Source organism: Saimiri boliviensis, chromosome 4 (genome assembly GCF_048565385.1).
Source record: "Saimiri boliviensis isolate mSaiBol1 chromosome 4, mSaiBol1.pri, whole genome shotgun sequence".
Taxonomy (NCBI): domain Eukaryota; kingdom Metazoa; phylum Chordata; class Mammalia; order Primates; family Cebidae; genus Saimiri; species Saimiri boliviensis.
The window spans coordinates 34,789,998-34,810,821 of NC_133452.1; the positions used below are offsets into that span (position 1 = coordinate 34,789,998).

The 20,824-nt window shown below is 36.8% G+C and overlaps 1 protein-coding gene across 2 annotated transcripts in view; it reads left to right on the forward strand.

Annotated features, from left to right (window-relative positions):
* The window catches only part of HBS1L (HBS1 like translational GTPase), a 94,660-nt gene extending 76,839 nt beyond the window's left edge, over positions 1 to 17,821 (forward strand). For both annotated transcript variants that reach the window (XM_003932461.4, XM_074397430.1), the window contains 3 exons: positions 6,211 to 6,311; positions 9,142 to 9,286; positions 10,906 to 17,821. In XM_003932461.4, the coding sequence (XP_003932510.2) occupies positions 6,211 to 6,311; positions 9,142 to 9,286; positions 10,906 to 10,917 (258 nt within the window). In that variant the 3' untranslated portion in view covers positions 10,918 to 17,821. The remainder of the gene's footprint in view (positions 1 to 6,210; positions 6,312 to 9,141; positions 9,287 to 10,905) is intronic.
* Positions 17,822 to 20,824: the final 3,003 nt, after the last annotated feature.

Sequence of the window (20,824 nt, forward strand, 5' to 3'; positions counted from 1 at the left end):
TACAGAAAAACTTAAAATTGTAATTTGAAAATCATTTTTATTTTGTTTTTTATTTTGATCCTTGAGCCTGAGGACTTTTTAAAAGGCATTGAAAATATATTTCATAACAAATAGGATACAAAGTAATGATAATAAAATGTATCCAGAGAAAAATGATAGACGCATTTTCACTGTGTTCTAAAATTTGCCCAAGTTTTTTAGGTTGAATCTTTCTGGGTTTCCATTTTGTTTAATATGTCAATTTTCAGTTTTTCTGATAATAAAAGTAATAGATTGTTTAGAAAATTTTGGAAAGCACATAAAAACATGGAAAATAAAAATGTTGTATGCTTGCATAATACCTAAATATGTATCTTTACATGTCAGTGTTTTTATGTAATCGTATTATCCACCCAGTATGTGTATATACTGATAGGTATTGGGTGTATTCTGGGGATCCTAGACATACAGTAAACTTCAGTGGTGCTGAGGCAACACATTCAGACCCTGCATGCTGTAAAGTTGCTTTGCCAGCATCGTTGGAACATATACATTTTATGTGAAGAGGGATATTTTATACAATAATGTTACTTACCTTGAAAAGTTATTACTTGTGAGTAGTCTGGATTTTTTATTTTATGTGTAATTGTGTTGAGATATTTGGGACTATTATAGTTTGGTATCTTGCTTTTGTCATACGACAGATGGCCATTTTCCCATTAGAATTCTTTTTTTCTGATTAGCTCATGTAGTACAGATTCTGCATGACAATAACTGTTTCTCCATGATGTTTCTACCATTTGATGCATATTTGAAATAAAAGTAAGACTTTTTTAAGTTAGCAATAGTGGTTTAGAGGTTAGCAATACATTTATTTGGATCATTTATACTTATACACCTATATCTGAGATAACCATGTATTTTATAATTCTTTGTAATTATTTCTATATTAATACTTTCATAGCTATATTCCATTTCTTCCATATGCTAAAACAGAAATAAAAGCTTTTTTTTTAAAAAAAATGCTATTGTTGAAGATAATTAAATATTCAGAATTCATCTATTAATCATCAAGTAACAACAAGTGAACTGCTGTGAGCAGATGGAACTCATTCATAGAAAGCAGTATGTCCTATGAGGCAAAGAGGAGGTTGGTTACGGCATGTTTTTACTCATGCAATGGTGGTATTTGCCAATGGAGAGGTAGGGAGGTCAAGAGGTCAGTAGTTACTTTGAATAGTAATACTGTCTTCCTGACTACTGTAGTTTCTTAAAAATAATCATGAATTGCAAGTTTTTCAGTGTTTCTTTAGAAGATTCTGCCTGCATATGTTGATTCAGAAACACCCGGATCAAATTTGTTTCAGAAAAAATGATCATATTTTATCATTCTACTCCCTATGGGAGAAAAACGTCAAAAAAAATTTTTAAGCAAAGGTGTTTTCTAAGCTATTAAAATTTTACTATTTAGGGACTAAGTCCATAATACTATGTAAATATATTTAAATTTCCCCTATTTTATATGGGAAACTCTATATAAATTTTTAAATATATTTTTAAATTTTAATAGCTTTTGGGGTAGAAGTGGTTTTTTCCTTTGTTTTTTAAAATTTATTTGTCAATTTTCTTTTTACTTCTTTTTACCAACTAGTGGGTTTTTATTACATGGATAAATTATATAATGGTGAAGTCTCAGATTTTAGCGCACCCATTACCCAAGTAGTGTACATTGTACCCAAGATGCAAGTTTTTTCATCTTTCATCCCTCTCAAGCCCTCTCTGCTATTGAGTCTCCAGTGTCTCCTACAGTATTCCGTATGTCTTTGTGTACCCATAGCTTAGCTCCCACTTTTAAATGAGCACATATACTACTTGGTTTTTCATTCCTGAGTTATTTCACTTAGAATAATGTCCTCCAGCTCTATCCAAGTTGCTGCAAAACACACTATCTCTACCCTTTGTATGGCCAAGTAGTACTCCGTGTTGTACACGTACGTTTTCTCTATCCACTCATTGGTTAATGAGCACTTAGGTTGAAGTCCAGTTTATTTTTTTCCTTTGCTGCCTTTGTTTTTGGCGTATTATCCAAGAAATCATTGCCAAATCCAGTGTCATAAAGCTTTTTGTGTTATGTTTTCTTCTAAGAGTTTTGTTGTTTTTACTTTTATATTTAGGTCTTTGATCCATTGTCATTTAATTTTTGCACATATGTAAGGTAGAGTCTCATCTTCATTGTTTCGTGTGTGGATATCCAATTTTCCCAGCACCATGAGTTGAAAAGACTGACTGTTCTTTCCCCTGTTGAATGGACTTGGTACCCTTGTTGAAAACCAATTGACTATATATTTGTTAATATTGTAAAAATACTGGTTACCTAGAAAATTAAGGAGAATAATTTTATTTGACCACCTAACAGATTATATAGCCCATTTGAGTTGTAAAACACTAGATAATTTCATTCTCATAACCCTACATGAAATATAGAATCCCAGCCTTTACCTGAAACCCTTTAGGCCAATGGTTTTAGAATTCAGAAATGTTAGAACTTTAAAAAGGTAAATGATGCCTGCAAGTTACATAATAGAAGAGAACAACACTCTGAAATCAAAATAGTAATGTTTCTGTACCAACACTTATTAACATTAACTGAGATAAATAAGATCTATACATTACCTCACTTCAAGTCTGATTTTGCACTTAAACGGCCTTGTTACAGACTTAGGAAAAAACTTTAGATTTTCGGTCTTTTGGAACTTGGGAATTGCAGATAAGTGATTGTGGACCTGTATTAGCATGGTTCTCATTTATAGAAAAGGAATGAGAGGTAATGCCATGTAAATAATAAGTGATTAAGCCAGGACTCCTTATTCATTACTTTTACTCTGAAATTGAGTACTTTTTCCCCTATTACACTATGCTGCACATTGCTTTGAATTATAGATGACTTTGGTTAAATATAATATGAATTAAAATATTGAGATAGTATACAGTCACTTCTCTCTGTTATTTTCATGTAATATTTTGTTTGAGCTACTTATTTGTAAGATACTGAGGAGATAAAAAGACATATAAAACCTAACTTCGGCTGGGCGCGGTGGCTTATGCCTGTATTCCCAGCACTTTCGGAGGCTGAGGAGGGTGAATCAGGAGGTCAAGAGATGGAGACCATCCTGGCCAACATGGCGAAACTCCGTTTCTACTAAAAATACAAAAATTAGCTGGGCATGGTGGTGCGTGCCTGTAGTCCTGGCTACACCAGAGGCTAAGGCAGGAGAATTGCTTGAACCCGGAAGGCAGAGGTTGCAGTGAGCCAAGATCCTACCACTGCACTCCAGCCTGGGGACACAGTGAGACTCCGTCTGAAAACAACAAACTAACAAAAAAAACACCTACCTTCAGGCTGCCACACCCATCCTTTGTCCACCCTGATTTTACCTGGAATCCACACATAGCTTACCAAAGGTAGAAAAAACCTAATTAGGTTTGTGTGCTAAATTTGGCCATGGAGACTGGTTCCAGTTCCTTAGTTGAAACCTGGCTCAGTGAAGTGAATGCTACTTGCTCACCTAAGTTGTTTGCTACAAAAGAAATGTTTCTTAGATATTTAGACTTATATTTATGTCACGTTGGTACTGGTTAAGACCTGAATCCTTTGAATGCACAGAGGTGTTTCTCACCACTTTACCATGCACTGTGGCAAGTTTTTCACCCCCAATAGTCAGTTTTTAATTCTTTTGGGATCTTTCCAGTTCTGACTCCTCAAATGTCATTGAAAAAGAAAACCACTTTGTCCTTTTGGAGTAATGGAGGCTCATCTGTGTCTTTTTTTTTTTTTTTTTTTTTAATTGAATGACTTGGTTTAGAAAGTTCCCAAAGTCTAGGATTGTGCATTTACAGCCCCCCTTGCATTTCTGTTTTCTGGAGGTGCAAACTATTTTGGCTAGAAAATTCCAGAGTAGAAGTGTCAATGTTTCTACAAACAGCATTAAATGATACTTATAAACCAATTAAACTTTGATAGCTCTGATATGTCCTGGGAATTTGGTCTTTTCAATATCTTGAAACTGTAGACATATTGCACACTTAATGCTTATTGCACACCTTTTTTTTTTTTTTTTTTTTTTGAGATGGAATCTTGCTCTGTCGCCCAGACTGGAGTGCAGTGGCATGATCTTGGCTCACTGAAACCTCCGCCTCGTAGGTTCGAGCAATTCTCAGCCTCAGCCTCCCAGTGTCTGGGATTACAGGCAGGTGCCACTATGCCTGGCTAATGTTTGTATTTTTAGTAGAGACAGGGTTTCACCATCTTGGCAAGGCTGGTCTTGAACTTCTGACATTGTGATCCACCCACCTCAGCCTCCGAAAGAGCTGAGGTTTACAGGTGTGAGCCTCCGTGCCCGGCCTGCACACTTATTGAGTGAGGATACTCAGTCTAACTATGTTCTGGTTTGGATTAGGGCATATCCAAAGCTTAGCTTTATCTTTCACAAAGTGAAATGTTCCATTTATATGATTTCTGTAGGCCTCCATGTAAGAGGTCTATAGCAGAGGCCTCAAGTGGGAAGAGCTTTGAATTTTTAGTTTCAACGGACGTAAGCCTAAATTCAGCTCTATACATAGCATCATGGACACATTGAATTCCTTTATCTTTTTTATTTTCATTTTCCTTACATAGAAAACATGGAAATAATAGCTTATGGCCGGGCGCGGTGGCTCAAACCTGTAATCCCAGCACTTTGGGAGGCCGAGGCGGGTGGATCACGAGGTCGAGAGATCGAGACCATCCTGGTCAACATGGTGAAACCCCGTCTCTACTAAAAATACAAAAAATTAGCTGGGCATGGTGGCTCGTGCCTATAATCCCAGCTACTCAGGAGGCTGAGGCAGGAGAATTGCCTGAACCCAGGAGGCGGAGGTTGCGGTGAGCCGAGATCGCGCCATTGCACTCCAGCCTGGGTAACAAGAGTGAAACTCCGTCTCAAAAAAAAAATAATAATAATAATAATAATAATAGCTTATATAAAAGGCCATCAGTTACATGAATGCCTACTGTGTGCCAGGCACCACTTTAAAATAACATTATCTGATTTTCCTCATTTTAGTTATAAGGAACTGGAGGCTGGGGATTTTGTGGGTAGAGGATTGTTAAAGAACTTGCCCCAGGCCAGGTGCAGTGGCTCATGCCTGTAATGCCAGCAATTTGGGAAGCTGAGGCAGGCAGATCACCTGAGGTCAGGAGTTCGAGACCAGCCTGGACAACATGGTGAAACCCTGTCTCTACTAAAAATATAAAACCTAGCTGGACGTGGTGGCATGCACCTGTAATCCCAGCTGCTCGAGGGGCTGAGGCAGGAGAATTGCCTGAACCTGGGAGGTGAAGGTTGCATTGAGCCAAGATTTGCACTCCGGCCTGGGCGACAGAGTGAAACTCCATTTCAAAAAAAAAAAAAAAGAACTTGCCCTAAAGTTTACACAAATAGAGGTGATTTGAACCCAGGTCTGTCTGACTTCAGGGCCTACTAAGCTGCCACATTAATTAAATAGTACATATAAGTCACATTTGTACCCAATATATTTAAAATTGTTATTTTCCTTCCTCTTTACCTCTATATTTATTTTATTCTTATCCAACAATGAATACATTAATTACTGTGAATATGATACTAGCCCCCTCTCTTAACTTTTATGATGAGACAATTCATATTCGTTGAACATCTACCATGGCAGGCAATGGGTCTGATCCTGTTTAATTTTCATCACAACACTATAGAAGCCTACTTATTTTAAACTTGAGGAAACTGAGGTACAGACAGAAGAGAAGGAGTTGAGATTCAATCCCAGGTTCTTTCCCTACTGCTGCTTATAACGATAAAAATGTCATCAACGACAACATTTGTTCTGTATGACAAATTCTCTTACTTAATCTTTATGACATCCCTAAGATGTTGTTACCCTCCATCGTTACAGAGGAAAACGCTGGCAGGTTATGCACTGAATTAAAGTTGATACAGTAATTGGTGGAGTAGAAATTTGAAATGCCTCTCATGACTTTTTTCCCTCTAAGTTAAGTAACCACCTTATTAGAGTGGTGGGCCCTAGAGAAAGCAACTGGAGATCCTGAAAGACTCCAAGCAGTAGTGCTGAATTAAAGATAATTAAGTGTAAGTGCCAAAAGAAAAGGCCAGAGATGCTATGGAAGCAGATTTTTAGTGTTATAATTTTTTGTTTTAGGTGCTGTTACACTACCAAACTGTCAGTGAACCTGCTGTTATTAAACGATTGATTAGTGTCTTAAACAAAAGCACGGGTGAAGTCACAAAGAAAAAGCCTAAGTGAGTGTTTTAATGCAGAAATGATAAACAATTTAAACACATTTTTTAAAGATCAACTCATTTGTAGAGTATTTCTCTTTGTGGTAAGTGAAACCCATTTTTGCTTGTTCCAGAAATTATTTTTCTTCAAGGACTAAATTAAAACAAACGAAAACAAGCAAGTATTTAAGCTCGTTTAGATATGAATGCTAGATATAAATATCTGTTATGTATGGTGGTGGAGGATGTGAATTGTAAATAAACGTAAATGTAAACATATATGTATGTACATTTTAAGCTGTAGATACCGATGATGTGAAAATAAGGGCATTTCAAAAACTAGACCTACATTTTTAAAGATTAATTTGAACTATATCTAGACACTGGTTCCAAATTTCAACTGTGTGTTTAACTTTCTTGTCACATGCTTAATAAGGTCATTCCCTATGCTAAGAACAAAATCATCTACCCATACTCTGTAGTGCCTGTTCTTTTCCCATGTGGAAAGGTTTTTGTTGTTTTTTTTTTTTAATTGCTCTAAGTCCACCTGGAACCTTAAGTTGTGGTGAACACCATTCTGTTGGGCCTGCTGATTACCATTAATGTGCGGGCCTAGGTGTGACACTTCCCCTTTGGCTCGGACAAGATTGGGATTTTTCAAAGGAGGTACTTCCTCAGAAACTGAGTACTGTAAATAAAAACAAAATAACAAGACTAGAGATGAATGTTACAAAATAGATTTCTTGGCCGTGTGCGGTGGCTCATGCCTGTAATCCTAGCACTTTGGGAGTCCGAGGCAGGCAGATTACCTGAAGTCCGGAGTTCGAGACCAGTCTGGCCAACATGATGAAACTCTGTCTCTACTAAAAATACAAAAATTAGTTGGGCGTGCTGGCGGGCAGCTGTAATCCCAGTTACTCAGGAGGCTGAGGCAGGAGAATTGCTTGAACCGGGGTGGCGGAGGTTGCAGTGAACCACGATCGCACCACTGCACTGCAGCCTGGGTGAAAGAGTGAAACTCCATCTCAAAAAAAAAAAAAAGAGATTTCTTACCCAAATCCAAGTTAAAGCTAATTGCAGTTTGGCTTGGCTGCTTTAGCTTCAGGGTTTTCCTTCCAGCTTTATCATATGGGGAATAACATCCCAGATTCCCTTTTTTCTGTCCTTGGTGTTCCTCATCTCTTTTATACCTGCAGAAGAGGCCAAACACGGTTGGTGGGTTAATAGGCTGGCTGCAGGTGGAAGAGAAAATCTCGCATTGCTCTAAACCCATGCCTGTTCTCTGTTAAGAGGAAAGCGCTACTTTACCTCTCTCCTAAAGGTAGATCTTTATATTTAACCTGAGTCTTTAGCTTCTGGCATGAGTGTTTGTCATAATATTCTGAGAAACACAATATAACTACATGACTAACATTACTTGAGGACCACTATTTTTTAGGCTCTATTGTGAATGCTTTCACAAGGTGTACATTCTTAGCAATCTTGTGAAGCATCTAGCAAGTGTCACAAAGCTCCAGTGGTAAAGGCAGGATTCTAACCTAGTCAGTTGGTTTACATAAATTATATTCTTTTGTTCAGGAGCCAGGCTGTTTGACCCAGACAGTTGATTTGCAGAGTTTTCAATCTGAAATTGGCTCATCATATATAATCCTGAGTCTTTTCCTCCATGCTCCTGATACAAAGTCCTAGCTCAGTGATGGTAGGGTTTAACGTAGTCTCGTGTTTGTGTTTCCTGTCAGCTTATTTGTAACTTTATCCTTTTATTTTGCACAACCATTTGGCCTTTCCCTTTTATTCCTGTTCAGGCACATAGTAGACTCTTGATTGCTTTATGAAAAATGGAATTTAATTTTCTAGAAACTAAATTTGGAACAAGCCATGTATATATTAGACGCTCTCCTTCCTAAGAAATGAACTTAAGGCTGAAATCATCCAAAATGAACACTTGGAATTTTTGGTGTATTTTTTTTAGAAACTTCTTTGATTTATTCTGTCTGTCTCTGAACTAATTTTTCAAAAGGAGAGTTTATGATTTCTGTCCTCTATCCTTCTAGAGTATATCAAAATTAAATTAGAAAACAATTCCAAAATGGCCTTTTTAGGTTCTGCCTCTCTCACTAAGTCTGAGCAGGGACTAGTGTAGAGATTTCTGTTTATTTGTGTGAAACCATCTACAGTCTGGCCCATGCCCTGTCTCCTTTCATTTTTTACAAGTTTTGTGTTGTGGAAAAGCTACTTATATGATTTTTATCCTGAATTCCTGCTAAGGAACTTTTATTCCTGTGTGGGGAAAGAGAGAGAGGGAGAGAGAAAGAAAGAGAGAGTGATTGATTGAGGGTAATCTTGGCACCAAGAGATTCATTGTCCTCTTTACTGATAACTTCCTGATACACATTCCACAAATTACATTTTTACTAGGAAAGATATAGGGTATTATATTCCCCTTTGCAAATACTTTTTTATAGAAATAAGCCGTAGTATAACTTTCTTTATTAGATAATTGAACTCAGTTTCTTGAGGGAATGAAAGAAAAAACATTTCGTTCATGAGGAGGGGCCTTAAGAATTTTAGGCTATAGTGGTCCTGTAAGGGATAGAGTTATATTTGGAAGATTGGTCAAATGAACTACCTAATGTTTCTTAAGTCTAGAATTACTCCTCATTTCTTTCAACTAAAGCAGAAAGTACAAAGACATATATTTTCATTCAAAAAAAAAAAAATCTTTTTCCTGTTTTTGAAAGACTCAGTTGATGGGTTGGTTGATTGTGAAATATTTGTTTCTCAGATTGTTATTACTACATTTATTCACCTCTATCATATATTTATTTGTTCTTTTTGTTTTACTTAATAGGTTTTTGACTAAAGGCCAGAATGCATCGGTGGAGCTACAGACACAAAGACCAATAGCTCTTGAGCTATATAAAGACTTTAAAGAGCTGGGGAGGTTTATGCTACGTTATGGTGGTTCTACAATAGCTGCTGGTGTGGTCACTGAGGTATTTTATTTTCAAGTGACTCGTTACATATCCATAGTTATGATGTCTTTTCTTTTTTACCTTTTAGGAATAAAAAGAAAGCATTGAGGGAATAAAAGAAGAGCATTGATGAGGAGAGGCCTTAAACATTTTAGGTTGTAGTGGTTTTTTGAGAGTAACTCTCAAAAATGTAACTCATTTGGAAGATGGTAAAATCTTCACTGAGATTTTATGGCTTAAAGGTAACACAGTTATGCTATTAGAACAAGGAATTAGAATTTATATTTAAAAATTAAAAGAATGATGGGAAGAAAATGTTTGGTTTTATACTTTCTCATAGTGAGACTTTCAAATTATATTCCCAACCGTGATATTGCTCAAAATTAAATGAGTACTGCCTTTAGGAGTCAAATGAATTGGGGTAGTGATTTTGTTTAATAGAAAAGCCTTCATTAAATTTTTTTTTCTTCCTGGCACGGTGGCTCACGCCTATAATCCCAGCATTTCTGGAGGCTGAGGTGGGTGGATCGCCTGAGGTGTTCAGAGAGTTCTAGACCAGTCTGACCAACAAGGAGAAACCCATCTCTACTAAAAATACAAAGTTATCCAGGTGTGGTGGTGCATGCCTGTAATCCCAGCTGCTTGGGAGTCTGACGCAGGAGAATCACTTGAGCCTGGGAGACGGAGGTTGCAGTGAGCCGAGATCACGCCATTGCACTCCAGTCTGGGCAACAAAAGCAAAACTCCATCTCAAAAAAAAAAAAAAAAAAAATTACGTTATTCAAAAAATTGGCTCTCGTTGTATTTGAGTGATTTATTCAACAAATTTAACATATTAGAATGTTTCTGCAACATATCTATTATATAATGCAAGGTGCTGGAGGAAATAGCCAGAAATGAACCAGAAAATTTCAATGATTTAATTTCTCCTACACGATCATAATTAACATGAATCTTAGGATTCATTACCCCGAATGATTGTTTTCTGCCTAAAACTAGTTCATTTAATTGGATATAACATAAGCTTTAAGTTGCATCAAAAGTAAGTTACACATATGAAAAATCTTTCTTTTAAGTTGCTAAAACCGAGTTGCACTAAGAAACTTCATAAACATAATTTATGTAAAATACATATGGAAGGTGGTGTGGGGTGGAGGTGAAGAGAACAGCTTTCATGCAGACTGCCCATTTGTGTTCTTGCTCCACCAACTTTTAGTGGCATAAATGCATATCTCCTTCAATTTGCCTCCTTCAGTATAAAAATAGGGTAATAGAATCTACCTCCTAGAGTTGTTGTGAAATGAAATGATAACGTACAAAGCACTTGGCACAGTAGTTGGTACATACAGAGCATCCAATATTGGTAGATGATATCGTTGTCATCAACTTCACATCTAATCTATCAAAGCATTCTTTCTAAAAGAGCCTTCTAAAAATACGATAGAGTTGTTGGTGGAGAATAATGGAGAGATTATAGTAAATTACCGAAATAGCATGACTAGAAAGGAAGAAAGTTGCAAGACAAAGAAAACGATTTCCTCTTGACATAATAATTCTCTCATTGTAATTTTCCCTTTGTTGTTCTTATAATGTGATTGATTAAATTATAGCAAATATCTTTTTGTTTGTTTTTTCAACAGATAAAAGAATGATGGGTCAGAATTTCTACCATGTTTCCAGACACAGTGAAATAGCCAACTTCTGTTTCAAAGAATCCAGTTATTAAGTCAAAGGAACAATGTACAATTGATATTATTTTAGATGAGAGAGAAAAATTAAAGCTAAAATTAGCTGCAAAGAAGTATTAATAATCACCTCTGCAAAAATTCTAAGTTGCCAACTGGCAAAGAAAAACTAGTATTAAAAACAACTTTTCCTTGGAAATGTTAGTAAATTAATTTACTTTGCTGAGATTTATGTCGTGTCAAAAATAGTATCCGAAGATACTGAATCATCATGAAATGAACTCTACTTCCAGCCAAAGCACAATGTATTTGCAGTTTTCTCTTTTGATTTCATTGTACTGCACATGTTTTAAGGAAAAGTAACTTAATTGGGTTTTTTAGGCAGTTGATATTTAACCTAAGCTTTTTTTTTTTTTTTTTTTTTTTAAGTTAACTCTAAGAAACCATTTGGGGAAGGTTATAATAAAGGTATTTTGTGGTGAGCATAAGAATGTCCCTCCCCAAACAAGTAAACTTGTGAAAGTTTAATTTGGAATTAGTGGAAGCTGTTCCTTTGATAGCCAAGATATTATTTAAGTTTTAAAGCCAGCTAATAAAATGCCTTAGTTTGAGCATAATACAAACTGTGTTTTGTTCTTTAGACATTTATGAAAGATTCTATGCCACTAACACAAAATATGATTTAGGGGTTTTGTGGGATCTTTTTTCACGTAAGAGTTTCCTAGCTCTGGCACATGAATTCCTTTTTATCCTAATGGCAGATCCAGTTTCATCTCATCTGTTTTTAACCATAACTTGCTTTTCCACTAAAATTCTCGCTTTTAGAATTACACCTGTGATGGTCCTATCTTTATCTTGCTTACCTTATAAATTATAAGTCCCCTGTGCGTTAAGTCATGTTTTTCTTTAAAGTTTCAACAACAAATCCCAAGGTTTACTTATTTGAAAACAAGTATTCATTGAGTTGCCTCCTGGGTTCAAGGAGCTTTAGAATAGATTTTGTCCTCAACTGAACCTGGATCTCTGATCTGATAGACTGTTTATAATAAGCTTTATTTTTATTAGAGAGCAGCATGATTTGCATATGGATGGCTTAACATATACAACATCATTTCTTCTCCCTGCCCCTTTTTGTGAACGTGACGTTTTAAACATAAGCACTTCTTAACTGAAGCATAATGTCCATGTGGTAGAGTAGGCAGATTATACATGTGTTGCTTAGTGAGTGATTATGCAAGTGAACACACCTGTGTATTTCTTTACCAAATACATAGGTAGTTGTCAGTTCAAGAGAAATATACAAGTGAACATACCTGTATATTTATTTACCAAAATACATATGTAGTTGTCAGTTCAGAATAAACTCACTGAGTTAGAAGGTTTTATTTATATATTAATCAGGAATTTAACAGATACATGTGACAGAAATCTAACTTCAGGTGACTTAAGCAGCAAAGAAAAACTTGAGTGACATAACTAAGAAAATTAGAGCTAGCTCTAGCTTTGATCATTCTAGATCAAGCAGCTCACACAATGTCAGCAAGGACTCATCACTCTGCCTTCCCTGGTGCTGGTTTTGCCCTCGGACTTTATAGAACTCTCGTCTGGGCACAGTGGCTCACACCTGTAATCAGAACACTTTGGGAGGCTGAGTTGGGAGGACAGCTTGAGCCCAGGAGTTTGAGATCAGCTTGGGCAATATAGTAAGACCTTGTCTCTACAGAAAAAAATTAAAAAACAGATTATTAGCTGGGTGTGGTGCCACATGCCTGTAGTCCCAGCTACTCAGGAGGCTGGGGTGGAGGATCACTTAAGCCCAGGAATTCAAGGCTGCAGTGAGCCATGATCACATCACTGCAGTCCAGCCTGGGTGACAAAGCAAGACCTTGTCTTAAATAAATAAAAAACCTCTCCTGTAATGCCAGGTTCTTAACAAAATGTGTAATTCCACACTTAAATCCTCAGATCTTCCATCCAGGACAATAACAGATTAGAAGAGCTTATCTTTTCCAGAAGTCCTAGACACATCTCATCATTGAATATGATTGAGTTTTAATTATTAGTTCTTCTCTAGGATATCTTGTGTTTGAGTGTGAAGTAAATATCATGCAAAGCATACAGCTAACCGTTGTGGGAGGGTTGGAAATTCAGGTTGCTGTTAGGAAGGGGAAATGGATTGGGGTTTAAGGTAGGGGGGTAAAACAGGAAACCATCCACTCTACATGTTATATAAGACCATGGTTGAATTAAGAATTTTAGTTTACAATTTAGCATAAACAAATAGTAGTAGAAATGAATGCATTTATTCATTTCTTCTCCAATAGTGATTAAGTATAGTCTTTTAATTTGCATTCTTTTGATCAACTGTGATTGAAAGGAGTGGTGATATTATTTATAGGACCCACTGTATGAGAAGACTGGCAGTGGAAGGCTTGAGTTAATTAAGTGTTAAAGAGGTACAGCAGGCATGCCCAAGCTTGGTTATAGTCTGATTTCCTCACCCTGATACTTCCATCCACAATTTATAGTGCATTCATTTTGTGTCATTTTGCTTCAGGTATTTCTTGTCCTGACTCTTCTTTTTATGGTTTCACTGTTTCTTCACACTAATGACTTTGTCCTCTGACTTTGACTCTTTGTGAGATTATACTGAGCAGTTAACCTCTAGGATAACGTGGCTTGAACATGTTACAGAGCTGTGTTTTGACTTGTTGGTATTCACACATTCGTGACATTTGAGCCTCTCTAATATGAGAAATGTTTTAGAGACCAATTTCTAGGCATAGCTTTTTTTCTCCCATGAATATGCAAATCAATAGTTTTAACCATTGTTAAAATGCAATCATACTGACTTCAGAAAATCTGGAAAATACAGAAAATATAGGGAAGAATAAAATTAACTCACAGTTCTGTCACCTAAAGGTAACTGCTGCCAGTGTTTTCATAGATTTCTTTTCCCTCTCTCCAATGCAATTTTTTACGTAATTGTGAGCATTAGCCAAGTTATATTCATTTTATTGTGTAATCAATATTTTTCAGTAGAAATGTTAGAGGTATTTTTTATTGATACAAAAGTGACAATTACAGATCCTGATGTACAGAAATTAGTGAAGATTAGACAGTTAAAAAAAAACAAGACAAGTAGGCCCAATACAAACTACTGAATCATCATCTTCTAATTTCCCTCTAAAATATTTATAGAAATAGGTAAGTAGAAAAACATTCATTCTTTCCTCACCTAATAATTATGAGCCTGCAGTATTCTGGGCATGAGAGAAAGCTCTGGGGCTTGGGTCTTCATCAAAAAGAGATAATTCAAAATGTTGAACTTAAGACTGCGGGGGAAGTGATGGTAGAAAATTCTGCAGGAAGCATTTGTTGATGCTCGTCTTTTGTTGATGTCATCAGAATCACCAGGGCATAATTGTAGTCAAAATTAGTTTTACTAATGCTTGCTGCAGCAAGAGAGACTGCACACCATTGGGGTGGATAGGTGCTTCTCAGTGGGAGGTGTAAGGAGGGGCTTGCTCAGAATTTTAGCACATGTAGCTGATTTTAAGGAGGGCTCAAGTGAGCGAGGGTTTCTTCTGGATTGAGTGCTGTCAGAAAGTGGGAGTGATTTTGCAACTGGGTATTTTAATTTTTATGTTGTGGGTGGGAGAAAAGAAAAGAAGCAATAGTCACCCATGTTAGCCACAAGAAGAGGTTGGTTATTTATGGTTTGCACAGTGACTTTGTTTTTGTCTGTGCTCAGGCACGATTATCATTTAAATGATTCCAGACCTAAAAGGTAACTGGACTACAGGTATAGGAATTACTGGTTACAAAATATAATAGAGCTGGTTAAAATATTTAAATATTTAATATTTCCTTATAAGAGGTTGAAATGTGAGTCAACAAGAAGAGACTATAGAATGACCATGTGTTTTAAAATCAAATATAACAAAATTTTAAGTGTGAAATATATAATTGAAACTAAAAACTATTTAGATTAAATAGATGCAGCTACTAAAAACTATTTAGATTAAATAGATATAGCTAAAGAAAGAATTAGTGGGTGGGAGGATAGATCAGAAAATTTCCCCACAATACAGCACAATAAGATAAAGATATGAAAAAATTCCTGTGGAATGGAGATGAGAACAAGAAGGTATATATTATATAAAAGTTTCAGAAAGTGGAAATACAGAGAATAGATGTACAATATCCAAAATAATAATAGGTGAAAAATTTCCCAGAACTGATGAAACATATGGATTCACAAATAGAATCAGTACACTATATTTCAAGGAAGGTAAATGAAAAGAAATCTATTTCTAAGTACATTATAGTGAAACTGCAGAATACCCAAGACAAAGATTCTAAAATTGGTCAGAGAGAAAAGTCAAATCTGCAAAGAAGCAGGAGGAATTAACAACAAAATGGAAGACAAAAATTGCAATATATCTGCAAAGAGGTCTGTGCCATTCATAAGAGGGTTTGCTTATCTTTGGATTCATTTAAAGCCCTGTCTCTCAGTCTGTTCCAGCTGCTCTAACAAAATACCCTGAACTGGGTAATTTATAATAACAGCCGTTTATGTCTTACCATTCTAGAGGCTGGGAAGTCCAAGATCAAGACACCAACAGATGTGGTATCTGATGAGGGCTCTCTGCTTCAAAGATGGCATCTATTGCTGTGTCCTCACATGGCAGAAGGGACAAACACTGTGTCCACATGTGGCAGAAGAGCTGAAGGGACAAACTTGCTCCCTCAAATGCTTTCATAAGGACACTAATCTCATCCATGAGGATGGAACCCTCATGGCCCAATTTCATAATTAAGAGGCTTCCAGTCTTAATACTGTTATATTGGGAATTAAATTTCAACATGAATTTTGGGAGGACATAAATATTCAAGTGGTTGCACTCTGTCCAGAAAGAGAAGTCTCCCTGGCTCCCTTGGCCAGGCCAGGCCCAATTAGGAGATAAATATATAACTCTGAGATAGATTCAATACTGTTTAATTTTGATTTGTCTGCCTCTCCTGGTTCCTTGCTGGTTCTAACTTTATCTGAGCTGCATAAGTTCTGCTTAAGGTAAGAATAAATGTGCTGAAGTTTGATTATTTGGCAATTCAAGTAGTTTCATTAGAGGAAGGGAATGTGCCAGGAGTGAAGACACAAGAATCTGTGGGTCTTCTGATATACTTCTCATAGTATAGAAATAAATTGGAATTTGGGTGTTAAGTATCAACCTCTTGAATTAAGTTAAATGAGCCTATACTCAGTGCATTGACATAATCGGATCCCAAAGCCTATAAGCCAGTTATCAAACCATGATAATTTCAGCAAAATACTGCTGATGCCCCACAGAGCCTCCTGCCTGACAGCATACTGACATTTTCATCTGAGGAATTTTATCTGTGACTAGGTTTATTTCCTTAAACACCTTCTAAAATGTTCATTTACAAAAATTGAGTGTATTCTCAGTGATGAAGAAAACCCCAGGTTATCAAAAGCATAATATTCAAAAGTTCTATATATTAAAATGAATTTTTAGAAATACCTTACTCATGTGACATATAAAAGACACACTTCTAAATAACCTAATGAAAGAAGACAATTTAAGATTATATTCAAAAATGAAAATATTAACCTCCAGATAGCTTTATACTGATGATGGTTTTCTTTTTGTTTTGGCTGCCAGGAAGCTGACAGCCAAATGTGAGGCCCCAAACTGTACAGGATCCTAGGCATTTTTAAACTACCCATATCCCTGGCTTTCTCTTGTTTGTAAGCACTTAGTTTTCATTCTTCCCAACATTTTCTACCTCCTGCAACATATTATAATGTGTGTAGTTTTATTTCTGTAAGTCATCTCAAATCATTTGTGGAATACAAAGTAATAGAAATAAATCAGCAAAGTAAAATTTTTTTTAAATGTGTATAATACATATACATATATTTACATGTGTATACAAAAAATATATTCATATGCATGTGTATATGTGTGTATATTTATATGTAATGGAAAGCAGAGTATATCCTTAAATATTTTTTGTTGTAGGCTTGTGGGAAAACTAAATAAATAAGCATTTAACTAAAAAACCTGGAAAAGAAACAAAATGACTGCCCTTAGGAAATATACCCATGAGTCCGTACTGATATGAATACATGATTAAATAAAGGAAGGTTGAATACATAAGAAAGGGTTTAAAATGAAGAGACAAATCTCCCTTGTAGGCATTTCAAATAATTTATATAGAGATTTCACCTTCACAGAGGTAGAACATAACACTCTACTCCTCATGTGTGGGGCTGAGCGTAGTGACTTCTTTCCAAAGAGTACAGTATGGAAAAGCAATGAAAAGAAGAATTTTATAGTAGAAAAACCTGTCAAGTACTACTTCAGCCAGGTGATCAACATTAACATCCAACAGTTATGTCATGTTGATCACTGCATACCAATATAGATCTGTGTATAATGATGTGGTGAAGATGGCACTTTACCTCTTTGGTCTTCTTCCTAAAAACTCATAACACCACTCTAATCATGAGAAAAACAGACAGATTTTAATAAAGGAGCATCCTGCAAAATTATTGGCTAATACTCATTTAAACTGTGAAGCTCATTGCCATGAGTACCTAAGGAGAAAAGCAAATGTAATGTGGTGTCATGAGTGGGATCCTGTACCAAAGACATTAGGTAAAAGCTAAAGAAATATCAATAAAGTATGGATTTTAGTTAATAAGGATGTATCACTACTGGTTCCTTAATTGTGGCAAATGTACTATTCTAGTATAAGATGTTCACATTAGGGGAAACTGGCTGCAGTAAATCTATAAATATAAAACTGTTCTAAATAATAAAGTCAACATAATTTAAATTTTTGTTATATAGTATTTAATACAAGCAAAAGAACATTTGTAATTAATACATAGATTAAAAACAAGAGAAACACATGAACTGTTCCCTGTACTAATAATTAGAACTTTGGCAATAAGTGCCATTGAAGATATCCTAATTTATCACAGCCTTTCCCCACTCCTATGGGAATTTTAAGTTCAACATTTTCCTTTTTTAAAAAAAAATTATGTAATTTTTACATAAATTTTTATGTTTAAAAATGTAATTTTTATGTTGAAAATTACATTTTTATGTAAAAATTTGTGTAAATTTTTAAATGTATGATTAATATGAGGTAAGAATCCACTTCCATTTTTTTCTGTTATGGATTTTTGGAAAAATATTTCAAATAAATGAAAAGTTCCAAGTCCAATAGAAACAATTTTTTTCCTAAACCATGTTGCCTCATGGTGTCCTATCACTACCAAATTGAATATCTGTTTCCTAAAAGGATTCTCCACAGGTCGGGTGCAGTGGCTCACACCTGTAATTCCAAAACTTTGGGACGCCAAGACCAGGGGAATGCTTGATCCCAGGAGTTCAAGACCAGCCTGGGCAACATAGTGAGATCTCCCATCTCTACAAAAAATAATAAATAGCCAGTCATGATAGTGCATGCCTGTAATTCCAGCTACTTGGGAGGCTGAGGTGGGAGGATTGCCTGAGCCCAGGAGATCGAGGCTATAGTGGGCCTGCTTATGCCACTCATTCCAGCCTGGGTGACAAAGACTATTTTATCTATCTGTCTGTCTTGCAAAACCACAATAATAATCATCAAAATCAAGAAATTAATATGTGTAGATTACAGCTACTCAACCAGCCTCTATTAACATTTCACCAATTGTAACAAAAATGTCTCTAACCCTACTTTGTTCCTGCTGTAGGGAGGGCAAGGCTATTCTCTGACTGGTCTTGGAGCCCTGCTCTGCAGGAGTTGGGGAAATTTCACACTCAGGCCCACTTCCACCACCCTAATTCTTCAGTGGATGGAAAACTGCTGAGAACATTACTTCCACTTTTCTGGCTCAGCATCCAGCACAGGGTCTCACTGTGTCACTCAGGCTGGAGTGTCGTGAGCAGTGATTGTGCCACTGCAGGAGGATCACAGTTTCACAGCAGCCTTGACTGCCCAGAGCTCACGTGATCCACCTCAGCCTCCCAAGTAGCTGGGACTATAGGCATGCCGCACCATACCTGGCTAATTGTTTCTATTTTTTGTAGAGATGGGGTCTCACTTTGTTGACCAGGTTGGTCTCAAACTCCTGGGCACAAGTGATCCTTCCACCTCAGCCTCCCAAAGTTCTGGGATTATAGACATGAGCCACCACACCCGGCATTGAAGAATCCACTTCAAAATACAGTCTTTTTCTGGGAGACTCCTGTTTGTGTTGCCTCTGAATCCCACTTGCCATAGAGAAATTTATCTCCACTTTGTTGTTCCTGGCACCTTACAGAGTGTCAATATAGATTGCTGGATACCTATTCTGCCTAATGCTTATCTGTGTTTAGCTATATACTGGGCAAGTCTTTGCATCTGTCCTTTGTTCTTGATCCCAGAATGAAAGTCTGAGCAACCAGGGCTTCCTCCTAGGGTGAACAAATAAGCAGTGAGATCTGTGGCCTCATTCCTGGTCAATTGTATGCATGGACCAAGAAGCCCATGTGATAAGCCCTGTGCCACCTCTTTTCTAGATATGCCTAAATAAATCTCGCTAAATCTCTTGGATGATAAGAAGTGGTCCTTGGCCAAGTAAAACCCTTCCTGTGAAAATTAATTTTTAAAATCTTTCCCTTGGTCAAACTGGATCTGACCGCAGAGTCAGGAAGCCTGGAGGATCTGCTGCTGCATGCGAGTTGAGAGTGAGGGATCTCATACCCCAGTAGGTTTTGAAAAGGAAAACAATGCCAGTCACATCCATTTTACGGTATTGTGGGTCAGAATCATTTCTATAGTCTACTTTGCTAAGCATTTTTTTTTCACGTTGTGTATTTGGCATAAGGTACCATTTTCTCTGATTATCCTTGGCCATTTGACCCAGAACAACTGCAGCTTAATTGATCCTAATGTCAGATCCTTTCCAAGTGTCCAGTTTTAAGTATTATTTGACTGTGGAGTCATGTGGTAGCTGCTTCTACAGCTTGTGGCCTTTGTAATATCAATTCCATACCCCTGAACTGGGTTTAAGTTTTGTCATGTTAGCACTCTTTCCGTACTGGAGGAGTTGTATGCCTTCACCCCCGAAGTCTCCACTGACCACAGTTTTAAGTCTTGCCTCTGAGCTGGGCTCTGGACTTTCACCTCCTTGGTTAGGGAAGTAGGCTAGGGTTGCATCATTAACATGGTATGTAGCTGCTGTCAGGCCCCAGACATTTTGGCCACGCCTTTTCTTTGAGGAAAAGAGCTGCTTCTCCTCACAGAGGGCTCTATTCCTGTCTAGATATGGGAGTAGTGCCCAGGGACTGGTATCTGCAAGACAGAGAGCATCAATGAGAAATTTAGAAATTTTAGCCAACTAAAATTATATGTCTGCTAACCAGGGTAGGCTTGTTCATGCTGTGATTTGTTAGAAATTGACTCCAAATACAGTGGCATAGGAAAACACATGTTTATTTCATGCTAATTATCATCGCATAATAAAACTGTACTCCATACAGTGACTCAGCAGTCCAGGCTGACAGAGTTCTGCAACCTGTACCTGCCACCTGGAGCACACAGCCTTCTTGGTCTACATGGAAGTGGGAGGGACAGTGGACAGTTCCTCAGCAGCCTTGGCTCTTAACTCAAAGACCCTTGCTAGAATGATCCAAACGGCCCCACCTAATTGCAAAGTGGCTGAGGAGTACTGTACATTAGAGAACATCAGGGGCGCCCTCCACAGGGGGCAGCTAGCATTTCCCCCAAAATGGCTGAGTTTAATATAAATATATGTGTTAGGTCTTATCTGTTCACACTTGAAACAGAATCCCACATACATCTTGAATTTCTC